The sequence below is a fragment of the Tursiops truncatus genome, chromosome X, assembly GCF_011762595.2.
Source record: "Tursiops truncatus isolate mTurTru1 chromosome X, mTurTru1.mat.Y, whole genome shotgun sequence".
In the NCBI taxonomy this organism is placed as follows: domain Eukaryota; kingdom Metazoa; phylum Chordata; class Mammalia; order Artiodactyla; family Delphinidae; genus Tursiops; species Tursiops truncatus.
Window position 1 is genome coordinate 43,787,924 of NC_047055.1, and position 27,162 is coordinate 43,815,085.

The following is a 27,162-nucleotide window of genomic DNA, read 5'->3' on the forward strand; positions in this document are numbered from 1 at the left end:
CTCACCATTCTGCTTGGCACTATATATAGGATCCTCCTCTTCTAGTGGGGCATGCCTGCCATGATGTTTCTGAGACAACTCTCACATTCCTTTCCATCTTTTCATTTAGCTATTCACATCACCACACACCTGTTTAACTTTGAACGATATAGCAGAAGCCGACAGGCCACAGATGGATCCCTTGCTTCCATTCTCTCCAACCTATCTCATCAGGAGAAAAATTCTTGGCTAAATCCCATCCAGTCTTCAGACACGGTGAGTTGACTCAAGGGCAAAGCATCTGGAATCTGGTCATGAGCAGGAAAGGCATGGTGTCCCTGGTGGACATTGTGTCAGGCTGAAATTTCTACTTTCATAGACATGGAGTATGTGACATTCACCCACATTGCTGGTGTCACTGGAGTGATCATCACAATAGCTCTAGTTCTCATGGTGACTTTAGCTATGGAATTTATCCGGAAGAGTTATTCTGAGGTCTTCTGGTATACACACCATATTTTTATCATGTACTTCATTGGCTTAGGGATTCATGGCCTTGGGTAAGGTCCTCAAACTCCCATTTTCATGCCCCAGTTCCTGACCTTGCGTAATTCTTTGCCACATATTGTCTTTTTGTCTGTCTCAGTGGACTTGTCCGGGATCAAACAGAAAAGAACATGGATGAGAATCATCCTCACAAGTGTGCAGAGTTTTTTGAGAAGTGGAACGATCCTGACTCCCACTGCAAGCCTCCCCAATTTGAAGGGTTCCCCGCTGAGGTAAGACCAGGACAAGGATAGTAGATTCTTGTTAGGAGCTGTTATTGTTATTATTACTCTTCTTATGATAACCATTATTAGCTCAGCCTGGTGCCGGCTCCTATGGAGGACATATGCTATACGTTATTCATCTTCTGACTGAAGGCTTGTACCCTTTGACCAGCATCTCCCCATTTCCCCCACCTTCCAGCCCCTTACTACTTTCTGTTTCTGAGTTCAACTTTTTTTCTTTTTTTTAAAATTGAAGTATAATTGACTTACAATATTATATTAGTTTCAAGTGTACAACAGAGTGATTTGGTATTTTTATACATTATAAAATGATCACCATAATACGTTACCATCCGTCACCATACAAAGTTATTAAAATATTATTGACTATATTCTCCATGCTGTACATTACACCCCTTTGACTTATTTTATAACTGAAAGTTTGTACCTTTTAATCTCTCTCACCTATTTCACTCATTGCCCCCCTCCATCTCCCCTCTGACACCACCAGTCTCTTCTCTGTATCTACGAGTCTCTTTCTGTTTTGTTATGTTTATTCATTTGTTTTGTTTTTTAGATTCCACGTGTAAGTGAAATCATAAGGTATTTGTCTTTCTCTGACTTATTGCACTTTGCATAATACCCTCAGGATCTGTCCATGTTGTTACAGATGGCAAGATTTCATTCTATTTTATGGCTGAGTAATATTCTATTATGTAAGTGCATATATATAATATTCCATTTTATATATATATATATATATATGTCACATTTTCTTTATCCATTCATCTATCAATGGATACTTGGTTGCTTCCATATCTTGGTTATTGTAAATAATGATGCAATGGACATAGGGATGCGTATATCTTTTCAAATTAGTGTTTTTGTTTACTTTGGAAAAATACAGTTGACCCTTGAACAACTCAGGGGTTAGGAGTGACAATCCTGGAAAGACAAAAATCTGTGTATAACTTTACAGCTGGCCTTTGTATCCACGTTTTGGCATCAGCAGACTCAATGAGCCACAGATCTTGTAGTACTATAGTATGTATTTATTGAAAAAAATCTGAATATAAATGGACATGTGCAGTTCAAACTCACGTTGTTCAAGGGTCAGCTGTACCCAGAAGTGGAATTGCTAGCTCCTATGATAATTCTATTTTTAATTTTTTGAGGAACTGCCATACTGTTTTACATAATGGCTGCACCAATTTACACTCCCTCCAACAGTGCACAAGGATTCCCCTTTCTCCACATTCTCACCAACACTTAATTGTTGTCTTTTTTATAATAGCCATTCTGAAAAGTGTAAGGTGATATCTCATTTTGGTTTTGATTTGCATTTCTCTCATGATTTAGTGATATTGTGCATCATTTCATGTGTCTGTTGGCCATCTGTATGTCTTTTTTTGAAAAATGTCTATTCAGGTCCTCTGCCCATTTTTTAATTGAGTTGTTTGTTTGATGTTGAGTTATATGAGTTCTTTGTATATTTTGGATATTAACCCTTTATTGGATATATCATTTGCAAATATCTTTTCCCATTCAGTAGGCTGTCTTTTCGTTTTGTTGATAGTTCCCTTCACTGTGCAAAAGCTTCTTATTTGATATAGTCCTATTAGTTTATTTTTGCTTTTGTTTCCCTTGCCTGAGGAGACATATCAAAAAAATATTGCTAAGACTGATGTCAAAGAGCATACTGCCTGTTTTCTACTAGGAATTTTACGGTTTCAGGTCTTACATTGAAGTCTTTAATTCATTTCGAGTTTATTTTTATTTATAGTGTAAGAGAATAGTCCAATTTGATTCTTTTCCCTGTAGCTGTCCGGTTTTCCCAACACCATTTATTAGAGAGGCTATCTTTTCCCCATTGTATGATCTTGCCTCCTCTGTCATAGATTAATTGACCATCTAAGTTTGGGTTTGTTTCTGGGCTCTCTATTCTGCTCCATTCACCTATGTGTCTATTTTCATGCCAGTATCATACTTTTTTGATTACTGTAGCTTTATAGTGTAGTTTGAAACCTGGGAGCTCTAGCTTTGTTCTTGTTTCTCAAGACTGTTTTGGTTGTTCAGGGTCTTTTGTGTTTCCATACATATTTTAGAATTACTTGTTCTAGTTCTGCAAAAAATGCCGTTAGTATTTTGGTAGGGATTTTGATTACTGTAGCTTTGTAGTGTAGTTTGAAACCTGGGAGCTCTAGCTTTGTTCTTCTTTCTCAAGACTGTTTTGGTTATCCAGGGTCTTTTGTGTTTCCATACATATTTTAGAATTATTTGTTCTAGTTCTGCAAAAAATGCCATTAGTATTTTGGTGTAGGGATTGCATTGAATCTGTAGATTGCCTTGGGTAGTATGGTCTTTTTAACAATAATAATTCTTCCAATCCATAAGCACAGTATATCTTCCCATGTATTGTGTCCTCTTGAATTTCTTTCATCAATGTCTTATAGTTTTCTGAGTATAGGTTTTTATACCTCTTTGTTTAGATTTATTCCTAGGTGTTTTATTCTTTTTGATGCCATTGTAAATGGGATTGTTTCTTCATTTCTCTCTCTGATAGTTCATTTTTAGTGTATGGAAACACAACAGATTTCTGTATATTAATTTCATACCCTGAAACTTTACTCAATTAATTTATTAGTTCTAATATTTTTTTGGTGGTGTCTTTAGAGTTTTCTCTACACATTATTATGTCATCTACAAACAGTGACAGCTTTACTTCTTTCTTTCCAATTTGGATACCTTTTATTTATTTCTCTTGTCTGCTGTGGCTAACAATTCCAATACTATGTTGAATAAAAGTGGCGAGAGTGGGCATCCTCATCTTGTTCCCAATCTTAGAGAAAATACTCTAAGGTTTTCACCAGTGAGTATGATGCTGGCTGTAGATTTGTCATATATGGCATTTATTTTGTTGAGGCATGTTCCTTCTATACACATTTTGTTAAGAGTTTTTATCATAAATGGATGTTGAATTTTATCAAAAGCTCTTTTGCATCTATTGAGATAATCATATAATTTTTATTCTTCAGTTTGTTAATGTGGTGTATCACATTGATTGATTTGCGGATATTGAACCATTCTTGCATCCCTAGGATGAGTCCCACTTGACCATGGTGTATGATCCTTTTAATGTGTTGTTGGATTCTGTTTGCTAGTATTTTGTTGAAGATTTTTGCATCTATGTTTACCAGTGATATTGGCTTGTAACTTTCTTTTTTTGTGGTGCCTGGTTTTGGTATTAGGGTGATGCTGGCCTTACAGAATGCATTCAGAATTGTTCCTTCTTCTGTGATTTTTTGGAATAATTTGAGAAGGTAGGTGCTAACTCTTCTTCAGGTGTTTAGCAGAATTCACCTATGAAGCCATCTGGTCCTAGACTTTTGTTTGTTTGGAGGCTTTTTTTTTACTACTGATTCAATTTCATTACTGGTAATCAGTCTGTTCATATTTTCTATTTCTTCCTGATTCAGTCCTGGGAGATTGTATGTTTCTAGGAATTTATCCATTTCTTCTAGATTGTCCATTTTATTAGCATATAATAATTTTTTGTAGTAATCTCTTATGATCTTTTATATTTCTGTGGTATCAGTTGTAACTTTTCTTCTTTCATTTCTGATTTCATTTACTTAGGCCCACTCTTTTTTTCTTGATGAGTGTGGTTAAAGGTTTATCAGTTTTGTTTATCTGTTCAAAGAACCAGCTCTCAGTTTCACTGATTTTTCTTCAGTCTCTATTTCATTTGTTTCCACTCTGATCTTTACTGGTGCTAAGCTCTTTTAGCTTTTGCATGACTGTAAAACTCTTTATCTCTTCTTCAAATCTGAATGATAGCCTTGTCAGGTAGAGTATTCTTGGTTGTAGGTTTTTTCTTTTCATCACTTTGAATATATAGTGCCACTTCCTTCTGGCCTGCAAAGTTTTTGCTGAAAAGTTAGCTGCTAGTCTTATGGAAGTTCCCTTGTACATAACTAGTTCCTTTTCTCTTGCTGCTTTTAAGATTCTCTCTTTATCTTTAATTTTTCCATGTTAATTATAATGTGTCTTGGTGTGGATGTCTTTGAGTTCATCTTGTTTGGGACTCTCTGTGCCTCCTGGACCTGGATGTCTGCTTCCTCCCCCAGGTTAGGGAAGTTTTCAGCTATTATTTCTTCAGATAAGTTCTCTGCCCCTTTCTCTCTCTCTACTTCTCTGAGACCCCTATATTGCAAATGTTAGCATGCTTGAAGTGGTCCCAGAAGTCTCTTAAGCTTTCCTCATTTTTTTATTCTTATAGGCTTTTTAATATACATACATATTCAGACATATGTATCTAGTTTTTTGTTGTTTTTAATAATGGAACAATTCTGTAGTACTTGTTTGATTCCTGATTTTCAAGAAAACCATATATCTTGAGCATCTTTTCAGGTCAATATAGACTTATATCATTTTTTTTCTCCTCATTTAAAAATTATTTTTTTTCTGTTTAGCTTCAGTGATTTCCATTACTCTGTCTTCCAGTGTGCTGATCTGTTCCTCTGTATCATCTAATCTACTGTTGATTCCTTCTGGTGTATTTTTTATTTCAGTTATTTTATTTTATTTCTTTGGTTCTACTTTATATTTTCTAACTCTTTGTTAAAACTTCTCAGCGTTCATTTTTTATTTTCCTGAGTGTGTTGAGCATCTTTGTGATCATTACCTTGAACTCTTTATCAGGTAGATTACTTATCTCCACTTTGCCTAGTTCTTCTGGGGTTTTGTCTTGTTCATTTGTCTGGAAGATATTCCTTTGTCTCCCCGTTTTGCTTAATTGTCTGTTTATTTCTATGTATTAGATAGGTCAGTTACATTTCCTGATCTTGGAGAACTGGCCTTATGTAGGAGACATCCTATGGGGCCCAGTAGCACACTCCCCTCTGATCGCCAGAGCTATATGCTGTATGGGTGCCGCCTATGTGAGCTGCATGGGCTCTTCTGTTGTGATGAGGCTGACTACTATGGGCATACTGGTAAGCATGACTGGCCTCTGGCCACATTGGCTGCCAGGCCCTGCCTCTTGTAGTGACTGCCAACCTGCTGGGTGGCTGGATCCCTATGTGGCTGCCTTCATAGTCTGGGGGTCCTAGGGCTGGTGCCAGCTTGCTGTTGGGTGGGACCATGTCCCAGTGTGACTGTCTTTGCAGCTGGGGGAGCTCCAATGCCAGCTTTCTGGTGGGTGGGTAAGCTCCCAGCACTAATAGGCTAGAGGGAGGACTCCAAAATGGCACCTGCCAACACCAGTGTTCTAGTGGTAGAACGAGCTCCCCCAAATGGTTGCCACCAGTATCTATATCCCAGAGGTTGGGCTCCAATGACCTCCTGCCTCTCCAGGAGGCTCTCCAAGATCAGCAGGTGGTCTGACCCGGGCTCCTTTCAAACGACTGTTTCTGCCCTGGGTCCTAGAGCATGTGAGATTTTGTATATACCCTTTAAGAGTGGAGACTCTATTTCTCACAGCCCTCTGGGCCTCCCAAAAGTAAGCCCCAGTGGCTTTCAAAGTCAAAATTTCAGGGGCTTGTGCAAAACCCCAGGCTGGGGAGCCCAATGTGGGCCTCAGACCCCTCCCTCCTTCAGGAGAACCTCTGCAATTGTAATCATCCTCCCGTTTGTGGGTCACCCACCTGGGGGTATGGGTCTTGACTATAACACAACTCCACCCCTCCTAGCCATCTCGTTTTGGTTATTTCTTTATATTTTTAGCTGTGGAAAATCTTTTCTGCTGGTCTTTAGGTCATTCTCATAGATAGTTGCTCTGTAAATATTTGTAATGTTTGTGTGCATGTGGGAGGAGGCAAGCTCAGGGTTTTCCTACTTCACCATCTTGGCCACAGCCCGCTGCCTTGTGATTTCATAAAATACCAACAAGAAGCGTCTGAAGGAAGGTTTGCTCCTCAACTCCTGGATGGGGAACCTGAGGCTCGGGGAGCTTAGTGCCCTATTTTGTCATATGTCATTGGCAGAGGCCACACGGGAAGCCCCCTCAATTTATTTTTTAAACCATTCTTGAAGTTGACTTTCTTTGGTATTGTAAGAACATGCCTGGAATTTATTGTTAGATAGTGGATGATCAATAAACTGGATTCCAGGGAACTTAAGGTGTGACTCAAGATAAGTACCATGGATATTACGCTTTACCTTTGCTTGTTCATAAAATATGTTAGATTGAGGAAGAAATGGAAAGGAAAGGTTGATTTGTGGTGTCTTAAAGTGCTCTGAGGATGATTAAAGTCTTTAAATCATATGCAGAATTAAGAGCAATAGCTCTATCCTCATGTAGAAAGAGAAAAATGTTTTTTGAAAATCCCCTGTGACTTCCTTGGTGGTGCAATGGTTAAGAATCCGCCTGCCAATGCAGGGGACATGGGTTCAAGCCTTGGTCCGGGAAGACCCCACATGCCGCAGAGCAATTAAGCCCATGCACCACAACTACTGAGCCCACGTGCCACAACTAGTGATGCCTGCGTGCCTAGAGCCTGTGTTCTGCAACAAGAAAAGCTACCACAATGAAAAGCCCGCGCACCACAACTAAGAGTAGCCCCCACTTGCTGCAACTAGAGAAAGCCCACGCACAGCAATGAAGACCCAACACAGCCAAAAATTAATTTTTAAAAAAAGAAAGAAAGAAAGAAAATCCCCTAAAGTTGACATTTCAAATCAGTTGGGAAAAAAGATACATTATTCAATACTTTTCTTTACAATAATAGGATAGACATCTAGGAAAAAAAGCTGTCTCTTTATTCCACACTTTACAGTAAAATATGGTCAAGGATGCATGGATCAAGGATTTAAATGTTGAAAAAAATGAAAGAAATCATAAAAGCACCCTAAGACCACATGGGATTTTTTTCTAATACTGGAGTGTTAGTAAAAATATTCTAAATAATATTTTTAAAAAGCTCGAAGCCAGAAAAGGAAAGAAAATACATATTTTTATTCAAATTTATTTATTCTCTCCCTCCCTCTCTCCATCTATCCATCCATATATATATTTTTTTTATGGCAAAAAAATCCATCATAAATAAAGACAGGTAACAAATTACTGAGTAGGAAAAGTATTTACAGTTCACAGACCATGAATTAATTTCCTAATATACAAATATAGAAATCAATAAGAAAAAGCCTAACAACCTGATTAAAAAAAAAGATGTAGAAGATATGAACAGAGTAATCACAGTAATAAACCTAACAGATTAGCAAAGATCAAAGAGTTTGCTCATGTGCTGTGTTGGTAATGCTCTCAAGCATTGCTGGTGAGCATCTAAAATATGCTTGCAAATGTGTTAAATTACATGTATTAGGTTATTCATTGTAGCATTGCTTGGTAGAACAAAAGATTGGAAATAAGTGCCCATCAATAGGGGACTAGTTAAATTACGGGACTTTCCTACAATGGCATACTCTGTAACCATTGAAAATAAAAAGGTAGCTTTCTAGATATGAATATGGACCAGTCTCTAAGATGTTAAATGAAAAAAAGTCAGGGCAGTATGTATGCTCTGCTACCATTTATACTTAATGTAATATTATCATTTAAATGCATATTCTCCAAAAGGATTCACAAAATAATAATACTGACTGCCTTGGGGAGCTGGGGGGAGCAGTGGAAGGGAGATTTACTTTTTATTGTATACCCTTTTGTACTTTTGAATTTTGTGACATGTACGTGTATTACCTATTTTAAAAATAATTTTAAAAGGACATACCTGATATATGTTAATAGCACATTTCATTTCTAAAGTCAGTGGAACTTGTAGGCTATGACCAGACACCTTTTATATTATTTGACCAGTAAGAGGTCCTTAAAGACAAGAAGTTATAACGCTTGACTAGTCCCTTACTAGCTAAGGCAGTTAATCCCCTGTCTTACCTTGCACATCAGCTTCTATCCCTTTCCTATCTATTACCTGAGATAAAGGTATAGTTGGCCTATTTGGAGGTATACTGAGAACTCATGGGTTGCTTTGAATCGTCATGTAATACCACAAGGGAGAGAATACCGGTTTTGCCATCTGTTTGAATGTATTGGTTTGTTTCTTCCATAAACACAACAAAAATACTCTCTCCACATTCTCCCCATTTAAAAATTATAAAAATAATACATGCTGGGGCTTCCCTGCTGGCGCAGTGGTTGAGAGTCTGCCTGCCGATGCAGGGGTCACGGGTTCGTGCCCTGGTCCGGGAGGATCCCATGTGCCGTGGAGCGGCTGGGCCCGTGAGCCATGGCTGCTGAGCCTGTGCGTCCGGAGCCTGTGCTCCGCAACGGGAGAGGCCACGGCAGAGAGAGGCCCGCGTACCGCAAAAAAAAAAAAAAAAAAAAAAAAAAAAAAATGATAATAATAATAATAATACATGCTTATTGTAGAAAGTTTGGAAAACACAGAAAAATATTTAGAAGAGGGCTTCCCTGGTGGCGCAGTGGTTGAGAGTCTGCCTGCGGATGCAGGGGACACCGGTTCGTGCCCCAGTCTGGGAAGATCCCATATGCCTCGGAGCAGCTGGGCCCGTGAGCCATGGCCGCTGAGCCTGTGCTCCGCAAAAAAAAAAAAAAAAAAAAAAAAAAAAAAAAAAAAAAAAAATATTTAGAAGAAAATTAAAATTTCACAGAATTTTATCACCTAGAAGTAATAACTTTTTTTCCTTTAGTCTATATCATGGATCTTTTCCTATATTGTCAAGTATTCTACTGAAACTTTTTTTTTTTTGCTGCACCACACAGCATGAGGGATCTTCAATCCCGACCAGTGACTGAACCCATGCCCCCTGCATTGGGAGTGTGGAGTCCTAACCACTGGACCACCATGGAAGTCCCTGAAGAATTTGTTTTAAAAATGCCATATGTTATACCATTTTTGTCATTTTTTCCTACATGATCATTTTTAATGACCATGAGGGTATTATGCTAAATGAAATAAGTCAGACAGAAAAAAACAAATACTGTATGATCTCACTTATATATGGACTCTAAAAAAAAAAAAGCTCATAGATACAGAGAACAGATTGGTGGTTACCAGAAGCAGGGGTTGGGGTATAGGCGAAATGGGTGAAGGTAGTGAAAAGGTACAAACTTCCAGTTATAAAATGTCCTGAGGATCTAATGTACAGCATGGTGACTATAATTAATAATACTCTACTGCATATTTGAAAGGTGCCAAGAAAGTAGATCTTAAAATTTCTCATCACAAGAAAAAAAAATTTTTTGTAGCCATGCATGGTGAGAAAGGTTAACTAGAATTATTGTGGTGATCATTTTGCAATATATAAAAATATTGAATCATTATGTTGTGCACATGAAACTAATATGTTATATGTCAATTATATCTCAATACAAAAAAATAAATAAAAATTAAGAAAAGACAGTTTGGTATTAGCCAAAAAAAAGTCTGTATGATATGCCACTTTTTTCTTTTTTAATAAATTTATTTATTTATTCATGGCTGCATTGGGTCTTTGTTGCTGCACGCGGGCTTTCTCTAGTGGCGGCGAGCAGCAGCTACTTTTCGTTGCGGTGCGTGGGCTTCTCACTGCTGTGGCTTCTCTTGCTGCAGAGCACGGGCTCTAGGCACGTGGGCTTCAGTAGTTGTGGCACAAGGGGTCAGTAGTTGTGGCTCGCGGGCTCTAGAGCGCAGGCTAAGTAGTTGTGGCGCACGGGCTTAATTGTTCCACGGCATGTGGGATCGTCCCAGACCAGGGCTCGAACCCGTGACCCCTGCATTGGTAGGTGGATTCTTAGCCACTGTGCCACCAGAGGAGTCCGATATGCCATTTTTGTCATTTTTTCTTAGTAAATAAGGGGTCATGACTATACTCATATACTTTGTGCACACCTTAATTATTATTTTATGCTCCATTTCCTAGAAGTAAAATTCCTGTGTCAAAGAGAAGGAATGCTTTCAAGGCTGTTGAGATGTTTTGCCAAATTGCTCTCTGGGAAGATGCTACTTATTTGTACTTCCCCCAGGTGCACATGTGAATGTGTCTATTTCCCTGCATCCCACTTAATGGTGGGAATTATTGTTTGAAACTGCTTTCCAATTTGAGATGCTAAAATACTATTTTGTTTTAATATTCATTTTCTCTGATTACTTTCAAAGCTAACATTTTTTTCCCACATTGGTGATTAGCCACTTTTTTTTTTAATTTACTTTTGGCCACACCCCACAGCATGTGGAACTTCCCCGACCAGGGATCAAACCCGTGCCCCCTGCACTGGAAGCATGGAGTCCAAACCACTGGACCACCAGGGAAGTCCTAGTCACTTCTTAAATATATTTTTTTCATGTCTTCTGAGTTCAGCTGGGGATTTTTTCCAAATAAGAAGTAGCATCAAATTGTATTATACCCACTCTTCGATTTACTGTCCCTGTCTCTGCCCCTTTCCTCCCCAGAGATACCCAAGAAAGTATCTTGCCTGAAACAGCATAAGAAACCTCATTCCACACAGTTCCAATGTATTGTGATTGAGCAGTTGGGCAAAAAAGAACATGACTTAGCACTGCTAGGAAATACATTTTTAGTAGCTCCTGTGCATATAGAAGCAAACTGCTGCCTTTGAGAAGATCTCAGGGATAGAGAGACTGCTTTTAAAAAAAGTAGACAAGATAAAAAGTGTTTTACTATGTTAGATGTTTTGAGCACCTGAAAAAAGAGGTGATGGATAAATACCAAGTTTTATGTATTACTGTTACCAGTAGTGTCAGCCACACACTTTCCCTTTTTGTTTTGTTTTGTTTTGAATCATCTGCTGCTGTTTCACATCTACCTTCTCTGTTGGTTTTTCAGATTGGACAAGTTGTCCTGGAAGATAGTCTTAGATTCTTAAAATTAAACTTTAAATATTATTTAAGAATATATATAATTACCATGTATTTTATTTCTGTGCTTTTCTCTTGCTTCCTGGTGAGACCTGTAAAATTTCAGGAAATGATCTGCTTTATGAGTAACAGATTAGCAAACAAAGCCATTGTGGATTACTCCTTTCCATTTCCGTCTTCAAACTTTGGTGAAATTAGCAGCTTAATAATGATACATGTCAGAGAACTCAGTAAATATTTATTGAATGAAGGAATGAACTGCTACACAAACAAATCCTAGAGAAGAGATTAATGTGTAACCTCACTTTTTATTGTCTCTGTGTGCAGTCTTGGAAGTGGATCCTTACACCAGTCATTATTTACATCTTTGAAAGGATCCTCCGATTTTATCGCTCCCAGCAGAAGGTTGTGATTACCAAGGTAAAGAATATGCACTTTCTTCTTGCTCTGCTAAGAGTTGTGTTCTTCCTGATTATAGAAATAAATTGCCACATTGTCACCTTGACAGGAATAAAAAAGAATTTGAGGGCAATATATTTGAGTTCCTCCAGAGCTGGACAGAGCTGGAAAGAGAGGTTTGGCAGAAATCATCAGCTTGGGTCTATGTCAGAAGCTGCAAACAGGCAGTCTGCGCCATATCTAGCCCACAGACATATTTTGTTTTGCACACACCCTGATTGTTTAGAAAGTCAAATTGGTTGCTAACATTTAGAAATCTGGATGGAGGCTTTCACATTGAAAAAGTGACATTTCTTGTTGCTTTTCCAACCTACCCAGTTACAGCACAGGGAATTATATTCAATATCTTGCAATAACCTATAATGGAATATAATCTGAAAATAATAACTGAATCACTATGCTGTACACCTGAAACTAACACAATATTGTAAATCAACCATGCTTCAGTTGTTTAAAGTGGCATTTCTGGTTTCTCTTGAAGAATCAGGCAACCTGACAATGCTGAGTCTTGGCTCCGTAGTATGACCATTGTCTGGACTTGGTAACCGCTGCCCCTTTAGAAAAGACTTGTGTTCGCAATTTACGGCCATCACCAGCTCTCCAGCTTTACTTATTTACCTTATCTGCCTGCTCCTGTCGCCATTTGAATTTGCCTCCTTTGGCCTCTGTGCTTTATTCATAGGATGGGTCATGTACCCATCCAAAGTTTTGGAATTGCAGATGCACAAAAATGGCTTCAGCATGGAAGTGGGACAGTATATTTTTGTTAATTGCCCCTCAGTCTCTTACCTGGAGTGGCATCCCTTTACCCTGACCTCTGCTCCAGAGGAGGACTTATTTTCCATTCATATCTGAGCAGTGGGGGACTGGACAGAAAATCTCATAAGGGCTTTTGAACAACAGAATTCACCAGTTCCCAGGTAGGTCCTTAAGAGCAGCAGAGACCCAGACCAGAAAGCAGACAAGCAGAAAAGAGAAAGCAATTCCGCATTGAAACTTAAGTCTGGTACAATGGAGTATGATTAAAATAAACAGGTAGCAATCAGCTGTGGAACAGCTCTGCCTCTGGGAGGATTTTTGAGGCTGTGGGTGGAGGTGAGACTTCACTTGCCCTTTGTTTTTTGCCTTCTGCCAGGATCAAGGTGGATGGTCCCTTTGGCACTGTCAGTGAGGATGTCTTCCAGTATGAAGTGGCTGTGTTGGTCGGAGCAGGAATTGGGGTCACCCCCTTTGCTTCCATCTTGAAATCCATCTGGTACAAATTCCGGAATGCAAATCACAACCTCAAAACACAAACGGTATGCTCCGAATACCACTTTTCATCTGGTCTGGGCCTGATAGGCCCATTGCTTTCATGGGCTAAGCTCTTTACAACTGGTAAGAGAGTAACCCCTCCCTGGAGTTATGAGAGTGAGTGATCACTTCTCCCTGCCAAGGCATCCGCTTCTACAGACTTACCATAAGAACTGGGTCTTCATTTTTTTTTTTTTTGAAATCACCACATTTTATTTCTTTCATGTGTCTCTTTAAAAAATTGGTAAGTACTTATATTGCTCTCTCTTGTACTAGGCACTGTGCCAAGTCACTTACATATTTACTCCTTTAAACCTTCTGTCATCCCTGGGGGAAAGTTCTATTTTGCTTCCATTTCTTAGCTAAGACTCTAACCCCCAGGAAAGTAAAGCAACATTTGTAAGTTTTTGTGGATGGTCAGTGACGGGACCAGTACAGGAACATCCAAAGTCTGTGCTTGGAAACAGTGCCCCATGTTGACGCTCATATTACAGATGAAAGGAAAGGAACCATGCACTTACCATATAGATTAAATCTCACATTGCAGGTTAAAGGAAAGGAACCATGCACTTACATTATAGATTAATACCCACATAACAGGTTAAAGGAAAAAGAAACATGTGCTTCTCTCAAAAGTTGTAAAGAAGGCATATCCATTTCTAAATTTATTTCCCAATTTCTTTTGCTTGTTTTCTGACCTTTGTAGTGCATTTTGCCATGAGGAAAATTTTAATTCTTATATAATTAAATGTATCCTTTTTTCTTTGTATCTTAGAAAGGTATTCCTCATGAATAATTTATTTCAAGTCTCCCAGGTTTCTGATACTTTTACACTTTCATTATTTTTTCACTTTTAACTAGTTGCTGTATCTAGAATTTAGTAATTCTATGATAGCCATATTTTCCCACTTTTGTTGAATAATTTTTGCTGCTGATCCAAAACGTGAATTTTATTTTAATCTCAATTCCCTTATGCTCTCGCATCTAATTTTAAGATGCTTCCTATCCCACTGGTTGTTTTGTCTATCTAAAACAAAATGCTACCTTAAAAATAATGTAATTATAATATAATAAATGTCATTAGTAAACATAATACAATATATAATAAATAGCATAATATAAAATAACAAAATATAATTTACCATATAACAAGGTCAAAGGAGAGCAAAAGTATACAATCACTTGAAATATTCCCCAAAAGATATTTTATAAAATTCAATATTCATTTGTAATTTAAAAGAAAGAGTAAAATAGGGATTGATGAATGCTTCCAAAATAAGAAGAAATTATATGTCTAAAAGAGAAAGAGGTAAGTGATAGACTTTAGTAACACTGGCAATAAATGCAGGACAAGATGAGGATGCCTGATATAATGTTAAAGAAAAAGTATTATGTAACATTGTGTTTGCAGCACTGATGAGTTCAGTGAAAAGAAAATCTCATAGAAAAGAGTATCTCGTTCTTCTTAATGTATGTACACTTGTCCATTGCATGAACATAACAGCTTATTTAACCAATATGTTACTGATCTGCATCTGGATTTCTAGGTTTTCATGGAATTTTATTATGCACAGTTGCTTCAAACACTAGGACTTCCTCTTATGTTTATATCTTTTGAAAGAAACAATATCTCCACCGATGATTTATCTGTGCTGGCTGCTAGCTGACTTTGGGTACTTCTCAGTTCTTCCCTTTACCTTCCTAGTCAATATGAAAAGGGAAGGCAAGAAGGTCTCCTGTTTAGAGACTGTAAAGGTAGGTCTTGGTGATAAAGTCTTGGTGGTAAAGGCTAAAAGTATTAACCCAGAACAAATGTTTTTCCAGCTGTAACTGTGTGTGATTCCCTTGGCTTGATTCCGTAGAGAATGTAAGACAAGACTGTAGAATCTGCCCTCAAAGTGCTTCCAGTAGGATGAGCTAAGTCAAGTATGGTGGCATATCTAATTCAAGACAAACTATAACGTCTCCTTTTCTCTCCTGGCAAAACTTGGTGGAGTGAATGTAGAAGTCACTGTATGCTTTAAATTAAAGCAACACAATAAATCCTGTATTGGAAGGCGCTTATTCTGGTCTCTTTGTGGAGACGAATTGGAAATTGTCTAGAAGAAGGAAAATTAGGTTAACCAAAGTTAAACTCATAAATAATTGAGCATTAATTAAATATCTGTGGTCTATGTTTCTCTTTGATCATAATTTCTCCCAATTTATAGACCTCTTTGATACCTGATTAATCCTTGTCAAAGATGCAGTTAACAATGATTATTACTGTGTATTAGGTTTTGCCTGGGCCCTGAAGAAACTATCCTAAATCACCAGCTATGATTGTCACTTGATTTCCTCACAGAGAACAATCAGAACTCCTTGTCTTAAGTGGCTTGGGATGTGAAACTAGTTAGTCTCTTAGATACTGTTAGAGGACCCTACAGAGCCCATTGGTGAAAGTTTGGAAAGCACTGGGCTTCTTAAGATTGATTCTTGTAGTGCTTCAGGAAAGATCACTGAACCAAAAGGATAACGGTGTTTCTGGTTCTGTTGTTAGTGTTCTCCATGGAAACATTGCTGAAACTTCTGGACTCAATTTCCTTCCCCATGTGTGAATGTCACTGAAAAGATCCAACTCCATTCTATCCCCATGTAACTTCAGAAACTAAGCAAAATGAAGACTCAAAATTCATTTCAACTAATGAAATGAATATAAAACGTAGAGTGGAACTGGGAAAATACCTGGTTTAAATTCTGGAAAGTACCAACTATACAATTCCGGATAAGTTGCTTCATCTTGCTTGGTATAATTTAATGCCCATCTCACAGGATGTTATGATGATTAATTTAATATCTTTGTATAACGTACAGTGTTATGTAATTTCTTCTTGTTTTTCTTGAGTAAATTCATATCCTTAAGCAACTCACTGTAAACAACAGTTACTTACTTGCTTAAATTACTCTTATCTTCTATTATCAGCTGAATTGTGTCCTGCTCAAGTTAATATGTGGAAGTCTTAACCCCCAATACCTGGTAATATGACTGTATTTGGAGATAAGGCCCTTAAGTAGGTAACTGAGGTCAAATGAGGTCAAATGGGTGGGCTCTAATCCACTATGACTGGTGTCCTTATAAAAAGAAAATATTAGGACACAGATATGCACAGAGAGAAGACCATGTGAAGACAAAAGGAAAACATGGCATCTACAAACCAAGAAGGGATACTTGAGAAGAAATCAATCCTGCTGACACCTTATCTCAGATTTCTAGCCTCTAGACCTGTGAGTGAGTAAATTTCTGTTGTTTAACCTCCTCAGTCTCTGGTACTTTGTCATGGCAGCTCTAGGAAACTAATACAACTTTTTATGGCCTCCTTGTCTCAAGTTGAAAGTTCAATATTTGGCATCATAGCTAGGAAACAAAAATATCATCTACATTCCTTGTTGTAGTCTTTCTTCCCCATTCTCATTGCTAGTAATTTCCATATTTGGGTCTCTTTTCTGTGCCTTGTAAACAGAGCGTTACGCTCATTTCTGGTCTTACTGCTAATATACAGTAAATGTGCAGATACCGAATAGATTTTGGAGAAGTGCAGCATATAGTTGGCACATGTGTGTATGTGTGTGTATTCATATAATTTATACTTTTTCTCTATTTTCTTCCTTTGGTGTGAGCTAAGATTCTCTGCTTTTGTGACGAGTACTCCTGAGTACTAATCCCTGAATTTAATTCACCAAAAACTGCCAAAAATAATAATAATATGGGGAAAGAGAGAGTGATAGAGGGAGAAGAACAAACAATCAGGCAAGGGCAGTACTGTGAATTATTAGGGTCTTATTAATAAGATTATGTTAGTCTAGAGGAAATGACCGTAAATATCATCAGTGAGCCCAGTTGGTCTTTACTGACTGCTAGACACATCCCTGAGTTCTGTTCTTAGTCCCCAACTGTATGATTACTACTGTCTGGAAGTATCATTTGAACAACTAAAGTCACTTAATGGAAAAGGAATATGTCTTTAGAGAGTCAACAGTAATTTTTCTATCTGATTAAAAAGGAATGTTGACTGTCTGGCAACCTCAGTCATATTTGTAAGCAGGAAAGCATTGGCTATTAAAAGTGGATGATGTAAAGAGATGAGCAGAAACTTTGGCGATAGGTATACCTGGATTTAATTCTCACTTCTACCGCTTGGTAGCTGGATAGCCTTAGGCAAGTTTCATACCTCCCTGAAATTCACTTAATTCAGTCTGTAAAATGGCATAATAACTTATTATAGCATCCTTTTAGGAATTTTAAATCAGTTCTTGAAATAAAAGTACACAATATATAGACAAGTATGGATTCCTCAATAGGTGTTTGACCTTTCATTTCTCCAGTATCCCACCCGCATCAAATAAAGAAAAATACTTTTTAAAATTTACGAATATTTCATTGTTGTAAAGTTAAAGCCATAAAAATAATCAAATGGCCTACTATCATACCGTTAGAAGAAAAAAAAAAAGGTGTTCATGAGAGTTCCATATTAGAATACAAGTTTTCCTTAGGCACCTGTTTATGTATGCTATTCTGCTCTTTACAATAAATAATTAAATTTAAAAGACTTAATTCCTCACTTTTAAGACCTTATTAGTTTACAAATTACATATTGACCTATGCTAAATTTTATACCGACCCATGCTAATAAATTCAGTACAGAAAACAAAAAACACTGCACTCAAGCAAACTATATATATATATATATAACTTATATGAGAATTGCTACTCCAGCTTTCTTTTGGTTTCCATTTGCATGAAATACCTTTTTCCATCCCCTTACTTTCAGTCTGTATGTGTCTCTAGGTCTGAAGTGGGTCTCTTGTAGACAGCAAATATATGGGTCTTGTTTTTGTATCCATTCAGCCAATCTGTGTCTTTTGGTGGGAGCATTTAGTCCATTTACATTTAAGGTAATTATCGATATGTGTGTTCCCATTCCCATTTTCTTAATTGTTTTGGGTTTGTTATTGTAGGTCTTTTCCTTCTTTTGTGTTTCTTGCCTAGAGAAGTTCCTTTAGCAGTTGTTGTAGAGCTGGTTTGGTGGTGCTGAACTCTCTCAGCTTTTGCTTGTCTGTAAAGGTTTTAATTTCTCCATCAAATCTGAATGAGATCCTTGCTGGGTAGAGTAATCTTGGTTGCAGGTTTTTCTCCTTCAACACTTTCAATATGTCCTGCCACTCCCTTCTGGCTTGCAGAGTTTCTGCTGAAAGATCAGCTGTTAACCTTATGGGGATTCCCTTGTGTGTTATTTGTTGTTTTTCCCTTGCTGCTTTTAATATGCTTTCTTTGTATTTAATTTTTGACAGTTTGATTAATATGTGTCTTGGCATATTTCTCCTTGGATTTATCCTGTATGGGACTCTCTGTGCTTCCTGGACTTGATTAACTATTTCCTTTCCCATATTAGGGAAGTTTTCAACTATAATCTCTTCAAATATTTTCTCAGTCCCTTTCTTTTTCTCTTCTTCTTCTGGAACCCCTATAATTCGAATGTTGGTGCGTTTAATGTTGTCCCAGAGGTCTCTGAGACTGTCCTCAGTTCTTTTCATTCTTTTTTCTTTATTCTGCTCTGCAGTAGTTATTTCCACTATTTTATCTTCCAGGTCACTTATCCGTGCTTCTGCCTCAGTTATTCTGCTATTGATCCCATCTAGAGTACTTTTAATTTCATTTATTGTGTTGTTCATCGTTGCTTGTTTCATCTTTAGTTCTTCTAGGTCCTTGTTAACTGATTCTTGCATTTTGTCCATTCTATTGTCCATTCTATCTCCAAGATTTCGGATCAACCTTACTATCATTATTCTGAATTCTTTTTCCAGTAGACTGCCTATTTCCTCTTCATTTGTTAGGTCTGGTGGGTTTTTATCTTGCTCCTTCATCTGCTGTGTGTTTTTCTGTCTTTTCATTTTGCTTATCTTACTGTGTTTGTGGTCTCCTTTTTTGCAGGCTGAAGGTTCGTAGTTCCTGTTGTTTTTTGTGTCTGTCCCCAGTGGCTAAGGTTGGTTCAGTGGGTTGTGTCGGCTTCCTGGTGGAGGGTACTAGTGCCTGTGTTCTGGTGGATGAGGCTGGATCTTGTCTTTCTGGTGGGCAGGTCCACGTCTGGTGGTGTGTTTTGGGGTGTCTGTAGACTTATTATGATTTTGGGCAGCCTCTCTGCTAATGGGTGGGGTTGTGTTCCTGTCTTGCTAGTTGTTTGGCATAGGATGTCCAGCACTGTAGCTTGCTGGTCGTTGAGTGAAGCTGGGTGCTGGCGTTGAGATGGAGATCTCTCGGAGATTTTTGCTGTTTGATATTATGTGCAGCTGGGAGGCCTCTTGTGGACCAGTGTCCTGAAGTTGGCTCTCCCACCTCAGAGGCACAGCACTGACTCCTGGCTGCAGCACCAAGAGCCTTTCATCCACAGGGCTCCTTAATTTGGGATGATTCGTTGACTATTCAGGTATTCCACAGATGCAGGGTATATCAAGTTGATTGTGGAGCTTTAATCCGCTGCTTCTGAGGCTGCTGGGAGAGATTTCCCTTTCTCTTCTTTGTTCTCACAGCTCCCAGGGGCTCAGCTTTGGATTTGGCCCCGCCTGTGCGTGTAGGTCGCCGGAGGGCGTCTGTTCTTTGCTCAGACAGGACGGGGTTAAAGGAGCCGCTGATTCGGAGGCTCTGGCTCACTCAGGCCGAGGGGTAGGGAGGGTCACGGAGTTTGGGGGTCACGGAGTGTGGGGCGGGCCTGCAGCGGCAGAGGCCGGCGTGACGTTGCAGCCTGAGGCGCGCCGTGCGTTCTCCCGGGGGAGTTGTCCCTGGATCCCGGGACCCTGGCAGTGGCGGGTTGCACAGGCTCCCCGGAAGGGCATGTGGCTAGTGACCTGTGTTCGCACACAGGCCTCCTGGTGGCGGCAGCAGCGGCCTTAGCGTCTCATGTCTGTCTCTGGGCTCCGCACTTTTAGCTGCGGCTCGCGCCCGTCCCTGGAGCTCTCTCAAGCAGCGTTCTTAATCCCCTCTCCTCGTGCACCAGGAAACAAAGAGGGACGTAAAAGTCTCTTGCCTCTTCGGCAGGTCCAGACTTTTCCCCGGACTCTCTCCTGGCTAGCCGCGGTGCACTAACGCCCTGCAGGCTGTGTTCACGCCGCCAACCTCAGTCCTCTCCCGGCGCTCCGACAAAAGCCGGAGCCTCAGCTCCCAGTCCCGCCCGCCCCGGCGGGCGAGCAGACAAGCCTCTCGGCTGGTGAGTTCCGGTCGGCCCGATCCTCTGCGCTGGAATCTGTCCGCTTTGCCCTCCGCACCCCTGTTGCTGTGCTCTCCTCCGCGGCTCCCAAGCTCCCCCACTCCGCCTCCCGAAGTCTCCACCCGCGAAGGGGCTTCCTAGTGTGTGGACACTTTTCCTCCTTCACAGCTCTCTCCCGCTGGTGCAGGACCCGTCCCTATCCTTTTGTCTCTGTTTAGTTTTTTCTTTTGCCCTAACCAGGTACGTGGGGGGTTCCTTGCCTTTTGGGAGGTCTGAGGTCTTCTGCCAGTGTTCAGTAGGTGCTCCGTAGGAGTTGTTCCACGCGTAGATGTATTTCTGGTGTATCTGTGGGGAGGAAGGTGATCTCCGCGTCTTACTCTTCCGCCATCTTCCCGGAAGTCCTCTGGGTCTTCATTTTCAATTGGAGTTTAAAATCACTTTGAACTAAAGCTGACGTTGGAGTTCTCTTTCCATAAGGGAAGTTGTTAGGACTCTGGACATTAATGCCACCTGAAGTCTGCTGTATTGTAGAGGTGATTTTTTCAGGTCACTCTTAGACTGGATCAACAAATATAGTGTATACGTACATAATCATGTCACCATAGTGCACATTGTAAAGGGCACTTAATAAGGCTATATTCTCTTTTGCTGATTCCAGATCTATTTCTACTGGATCTACAGGGAGACAGGTGCGTTTGCTTGGTTCAATGACCTATTGGTTTCCCTGGAACAGGAGATGGAGGAATTAGGCAAAGTGGGTTTCCTAAACTACCGTCTTTTCCTCACCGGATGGGACTGCAACTTTGTGAGTTCAAACAACAGACTAATTCCCAAGATGCAAGATGAATGTCAGACGAAACATAATGCATGCTGATTAGAAATAATCATTTCTTATGATTTCCTACCTGTTCTCACCTTCACACCCAAGTTTAAAAGTGGCTGAAGGAAGAGGCAGCTATCAGGACCTGCTTTTTCTAACTTCCTATTTCTCTGACTCCAGGCTGGTCATGCAGCATTAAGCTTTGACAAGGCCACTGATATCCTGACAGGTCTGAAACAGAAAACCTCCTTTGGGAGACCTATGTGGGACAATGAGTTTTCTACAATAGCTACCACCCACCCCAAGTAAGTGTATTCTCTTCTAGTTACAGAATTGATTTTGCAGAACTGATTCATTTTGCAGATTTAGGTTTAGGACAAGTATTACAGCATGTTGAACACTCTTGGGAAAGATCTCTGGGGCCAAAACTATTTGCACCAATCTTAGATTCTTGCTTAAAAGTGAGGAAATTTCCTGTGGCGTTTCAGCGAAATAAGGGTCTTGATCTTGTAATTGACGAGAAGACATTTGTTGTCCCCACATGCATTCAAACAGTGAGGCAAAGAGACTGAGTTCTGGTTGTCTTACCAAACAAAATAGAGAACGGGAACAATTCAAATGCACTGTTTTGGGCCAAAGCAATTCTGAGGAAAAAGAACAAAGCTGGAGGCATAACCCTCCCAGACTTTAGATAATACTACAAAGCTGTGGTAATCAAAACAGCTTGGTACTGGCACAAAAGCAGATATATAGATCAGTGGAACAGAATAGAGAGCCCAGAAATAAACCCACACACTTACAGCCAATTAATCTTCAATAAAGTAGGCAAGAATATACAGTGGAGATAAGACAGTCTTTTCAGCAAGTGGTGTTGGGAAAGCTGGACAGCCTCATGTAAATCAATAAAGTTAGAACACTCCCTTACACTATACACAAAAATAAACTCAAAATGGCTTAAAGACTTAAATATAAGACATGACACCATAAAACTAGAAGGTAACCTAGGCAAAACATTCTCAGACATAAACTGTAGTAATATTTTCTTAGATCAGTCTCCCAAGGCAAAAGAAATAAAAGCAAAAATAAACAAATGGGACCTAATCAAACTTAAAAGCTTTTGCACAGTAAAGGAAACCATAAACAAAATGAAAAGACAACCTACAGACTGGGAGAAAATATTTTCAAGCAATGCAGCTGACAAGGGCTTACTTTTCAAAATATACAGACAGCTCATACCACTCAATATCAAAAAAGAAAAAACAACCCTATCAAAAAATGGGCAGAAGACCTAAACAGACATTTCTCCAGAGAAGACATACAGATGGCCACCAGGCACATGAAAAGATGCTCAACATCGCTAATTGTTAGAGAAATGCATATCAAAACTACAATGTGAAGTTTCACCTCACACCAGTCAGAATGGCCATCATCAAAAAGTCTACAAATAGTACATGCTGGAGAGGGTGTGGAGTAAAGCGAACCCTCCTACAGTGTTGGTGGGAATGTAAATTGGTGCAGCCACTATGGAAAACAGTATGGAGGTTTCTTTAAAAAACTAAAAATAGGGCTTCCCTGGTGGCGCAGTTGTTGAGAGTCCGCCTGCCGATGCAGGGGATGCGGGTTCGTGCCCTGGTCTGGGAAGATCCCACATGCCGCGGAGCGGCTGGGCCCGTGAGCCATGGCCGCTGAGCCTGCGCTTCCGGAGCCTGTGCTCCGCAACGGGAGAGGCCACAACAGTGAGAGGCCTGCGTACCACAAAAAAAAAAAAAACCCTAAAAATAGAGTTACCATATGATCCAGCAATCCCACTCCTGGGCACATATCCAGAGGAAACTCTAATTCGAAAAGATACATGCACCCCAATGTTCATAGCAGCATTATTTACATGGAAGCAACCTAAATGTCCATTGACAGATGACTAGATAAAGAGGATGTGATACACACACACACACACACACACACACACACAATGGAATACTACTCAGGGACTTCCCTGGTGGTCCAGTGGTTAAGAATCCACCTTCCAATGCAGGGGATGTGGGTTCAATCCCTGGTTGGGGAACTGGGATCCCACATGCCGTGGGGCAACTAAGCCCGCGTGCTGCAACTACTGAGCACACGGGCCACAACTAGAGAGAAGCCTGAGTACGGCAATGAGGAGCCCCCACGCGCCGCAGTGGAGGATCCCGCAAGCTGCAACGAAGATCCTGCATGCTGCAACCAAGACCTGACACAGCCAAAAAATAGATAATAAAATAAGTAAAAAATAATAAATTTCTTTAAAAAAAAAAAAGGAATACTACTCAGATAATGCCATTTGCAGCAACATGGATGGACCTAGAGATTATCATACTAAGTGAAGTAAGTCAGACAAAGACAACTATTATATAATATCACTTATATGTGGAATCTAAAAAAATGGTACAAATGAACTTATTTACAAAACAGAAACGGAGTCACAGACATAGAAAACAAACTTATGGTTACCAAAGGGGAAAGGGGAGGGGGAGGGATAAACTGGGAGTATTGAATTAACAGATACACACCACTGTATATAAAACAGATAACAAGGATTGTAACATATACCACAGGGAAGTAATAACCTATAATGGAAAAGAATCTGAAGCTGTACACCTGAAACTAACACAATATTGTAAAAGTCAACTACAATTAAATTTTAAAAAATGCATTGTTTTGGGCCTTAATGACCTCTACTTAAAGTAACAAGGGTTTGGAGTGTATTAACTAGTTAACTGATGACCTGACCTCAGTTTTCTGAGGGGTTCTGAGACATGCTAGAGCATGAAAATCAGCCATAAAATAAGCTATTCCAATGGGAAGATTAAGCTGATCGTATTAGATAAATCCTTGGAACAAGTTGGCAGGTGAAGATCAGTTCAATTCCACAAACATTATTGGTTACCTTCTATAGGGTACAGCACACACTATTCTAAAAGATTTGGAGGTTGAAAGAAAAATAGGATATGGTTCTTGCCTTCAAGGAGCACACATTTTAACAAGAGATGCATATAATCAACTCAAGCAGAATGATGCACTCCATGAAGCAGGTACATGGACACGGAGAAAAAGTCTATGTCCATATGGGGTGATCAGGAAAGGCTTCAGGAAGGCAGCGGAGAGAACACTTAGTGACTCAGATTCAGATGATCCTGGGTCCTACTGCTAGTTCTGACACTTTCTAGTTCTGGGACCTTGAGCTACAAAGCCCTCTGATCTTCAGATTCCTCATATGTAAAATGGGGGTTTATATTAGTAAGCGCCTGCTCTACTCACTTGCAGGATTGTCGTGAATAATAAGCAAGACAATATATTAAAAATGTTCTGTAAACTGTAAAACAGCATATAAACAAAAGAGATTATGTTAATTATTGTGTCGGGTTGATGATAGTTGAAGTTGTATTAAGGAATGCGTACGTTATGTGGGAAGGGAGAAAGATGAGCCAGGGAAGAAGTAGGAGAATGTGTAGAAGCAGTATCACAGAAGCCAAGGGAGGAAATACTAGAGGAGTATTGTCAACAGGGTTGGAGGAGTGGCAGGGTCCAGGAAATACATATTTAGTTTAAGGATGATCTAAGCATATTTATAGACAGATCAGGAGACAGTAGATAGGAATAAAATAAACATACAAAAGGGGAGACAGGACTAGGATGGCCATAATAAAAGGGCAATAACAAGAGTTGGCGAGGAAATGGGGAAACTGTAGGCAAGTTCCTCCCACGTTGCTTATGGGAATGTGAAACAGTGCAGCACTTTAGGAAAACTCTGGCATTTCCTCAAAATGTTAAACATAGAATCACCACATGACCCAGCAATTTCACTCCTAAGTACATACCCAAGAGAAATGAAAACATATGTCCACACAAAAACTTGTATGTGAATGTATGTAAAATAGCCAAAAAGTGGTAACAACCCAAGTGTCCACCAACAGATGAATGGATAAACAAAATGTGGTATATTCACACAAAGGAATATTATTCAGCTGTAAAAAGGAATGAAGTATATTACATGCTACAACATGAAGGAACCTTGAAAACAGTATGCTAAGTGCAAGAAACCAGACACAAAAGGCCACATATTGTATGATTCCATTTATATGAAATGTTCAGAATAGGCAAATCTAGAGACAGAAAGTATACTTGATTGTCTAGGGCAGGGAGTGGGGGCGGTTGGGAGGAAATGGGGAGTGACTGCTAATGTGTATGGGCTTTCTTTTTGGGAAGATGGAAATGTTCTCGGATTAGATAGTGGTGATGGTTGCACAACTTTGCGGTTATACTAAAAAGCACTACCTGCACACTCTAAAAGGGTGAATGTTAAGTCATGTGAATTATGTCTCAAGTGAAAAAGAGGGGAGAGGAAGGTATGAGGGAAGAAAGGACAGGGTGAGACCCAGAGCCTAGTTAGAAAGATTATCCTTGGCAATAAGAACCACCACCTCTTCAGTGTGAGAAAACACTGGATGCATTTAATGGCAGCTAACATATGCACTTGCTATATGCCAGGCATTTTTCTAATTGCTTTACATGTTATTTTTGTTTAAACCTTCAAACAACCCTGTGAGGTGGATACTATCCCATTTTACAGGGGGGAATATTGAAACACAGAGAGGTTAAGAAACTTGCCTAAAGTCACACAGCTGGGACAAATGTCAGAACAGGGATTGGAACCTAGACAGCCTGGCTTCAGAGTCTAGTACTTCATCAGTGCACTGCACTCCATCTCCTGTCTGTGCTCAATAGAGTAGGCAAGGCTGAGTGCTGAGAGGGTTAAGAGTTGGGAGCATATTTGGGGCTTGCAAGCGGAAAAGGTGAGAAGACGAACATGAAGAACATGAAAAAGTCAATAACTGAATTTTTATGTAAGGTTGTTGGGAGTAGTAGAGGCCTAGCAGAGGCAGAAACCATTCCCTCAAACATTGTCAGCAGCCTTTGCTGCATTCTAACTAACTCTGGCTACCATTCTATTCTTGCAGGTCGGCGGTGGGAGTCTTCCTATGTGGTCCTCAGACTTTGGCAAAGAGCCTGTGCAAATGCTGTCATCAGTACTCCAGCCTGGATCCTAAGAAGGTTCAATTCTACTTCAACAATGAAAATTTCTGAATTATAAGAATAAGGATGGCAATCTGCATTTAGCCTCTGTATCTTCAACAATTTACTTGGTCTGGTCAGGTTTGGGCAACCACTTAAGGACAATAACATGTTTCTTTCAAGCCTTGACTCCCTGGTATTCTTTTTTGATTGGACTCAACTTCGTCATCACTGAGCTTCATGGACCTAAGAACTTCAGAAGTCACAATAATTGCAAAGCCCATGGATCCTTTCTCGGGAAAACAACTGTAAATCCTTCTGGAATGCCATGATTGAAACAAGGCTTGATGGGAGACGTGGTTGACAGTTACACAATTTAACTCCAGGTGATTTTGTTGATTCCAAGTGTTACTGTCTCCTGGACTCTGGGTCACATTCTCCTCTCCCTCCCACCCACAAAGAAGATTTCTAAGTAGGGTGATTTTTTTAAATAAAAATTTATTAAAGAATTAATGACAAAACATAATAATAAGCATAAATAGTAAAACAACAAACATAGAATTACCAAGAACTCAATACCTATATAACACTATATACATTCTTACTGTTAAACATGGTCTTATCCAGTGTGAACAGCAATTTATGCTTTACTTATTTTTGCTTGTCAAAAAATGAAGGATTTTCTTCTTTGCTTAATGAATAAATCTTTTGTTACTTTA

At 39.5% G+C, this 27,162-nt stretch overlaps 1 protein-coding gene across 1 annotated transcript in view; it reads left to right on the forward strand.

Annotated features, from left to right (window-relative positions):
• Positions 1–27,162, forward strand: part of NOX1 (NADPH oxidase 1) — a 51,071-nt gene extending 23,909 nt beyond the window's left edge. The window contains 9 exon segments of the mRNA XM_073798884.1: positions 110–259; positions 359–539; positions 626–758; positions 11,912–12,006; positions 12,730–12,963; positions 13,179–13,341; positions 21,233–21,379; positions 21,575–21,699; positions 26,389–27,162. Of these exon segments, the coding sequence (XP_073654985.1) occupies positions 110–259; positions 359–539; positions 626–758; positions 11,912–12,006; positions 12,730–12,963; positions 13,179–13,341; positions 21,233–21,379; positions 21,575–21,699; positions 26,389–26,515 (1,355 nt within the window). The 3' untranslated portion in view covers positions 26,516–27,162.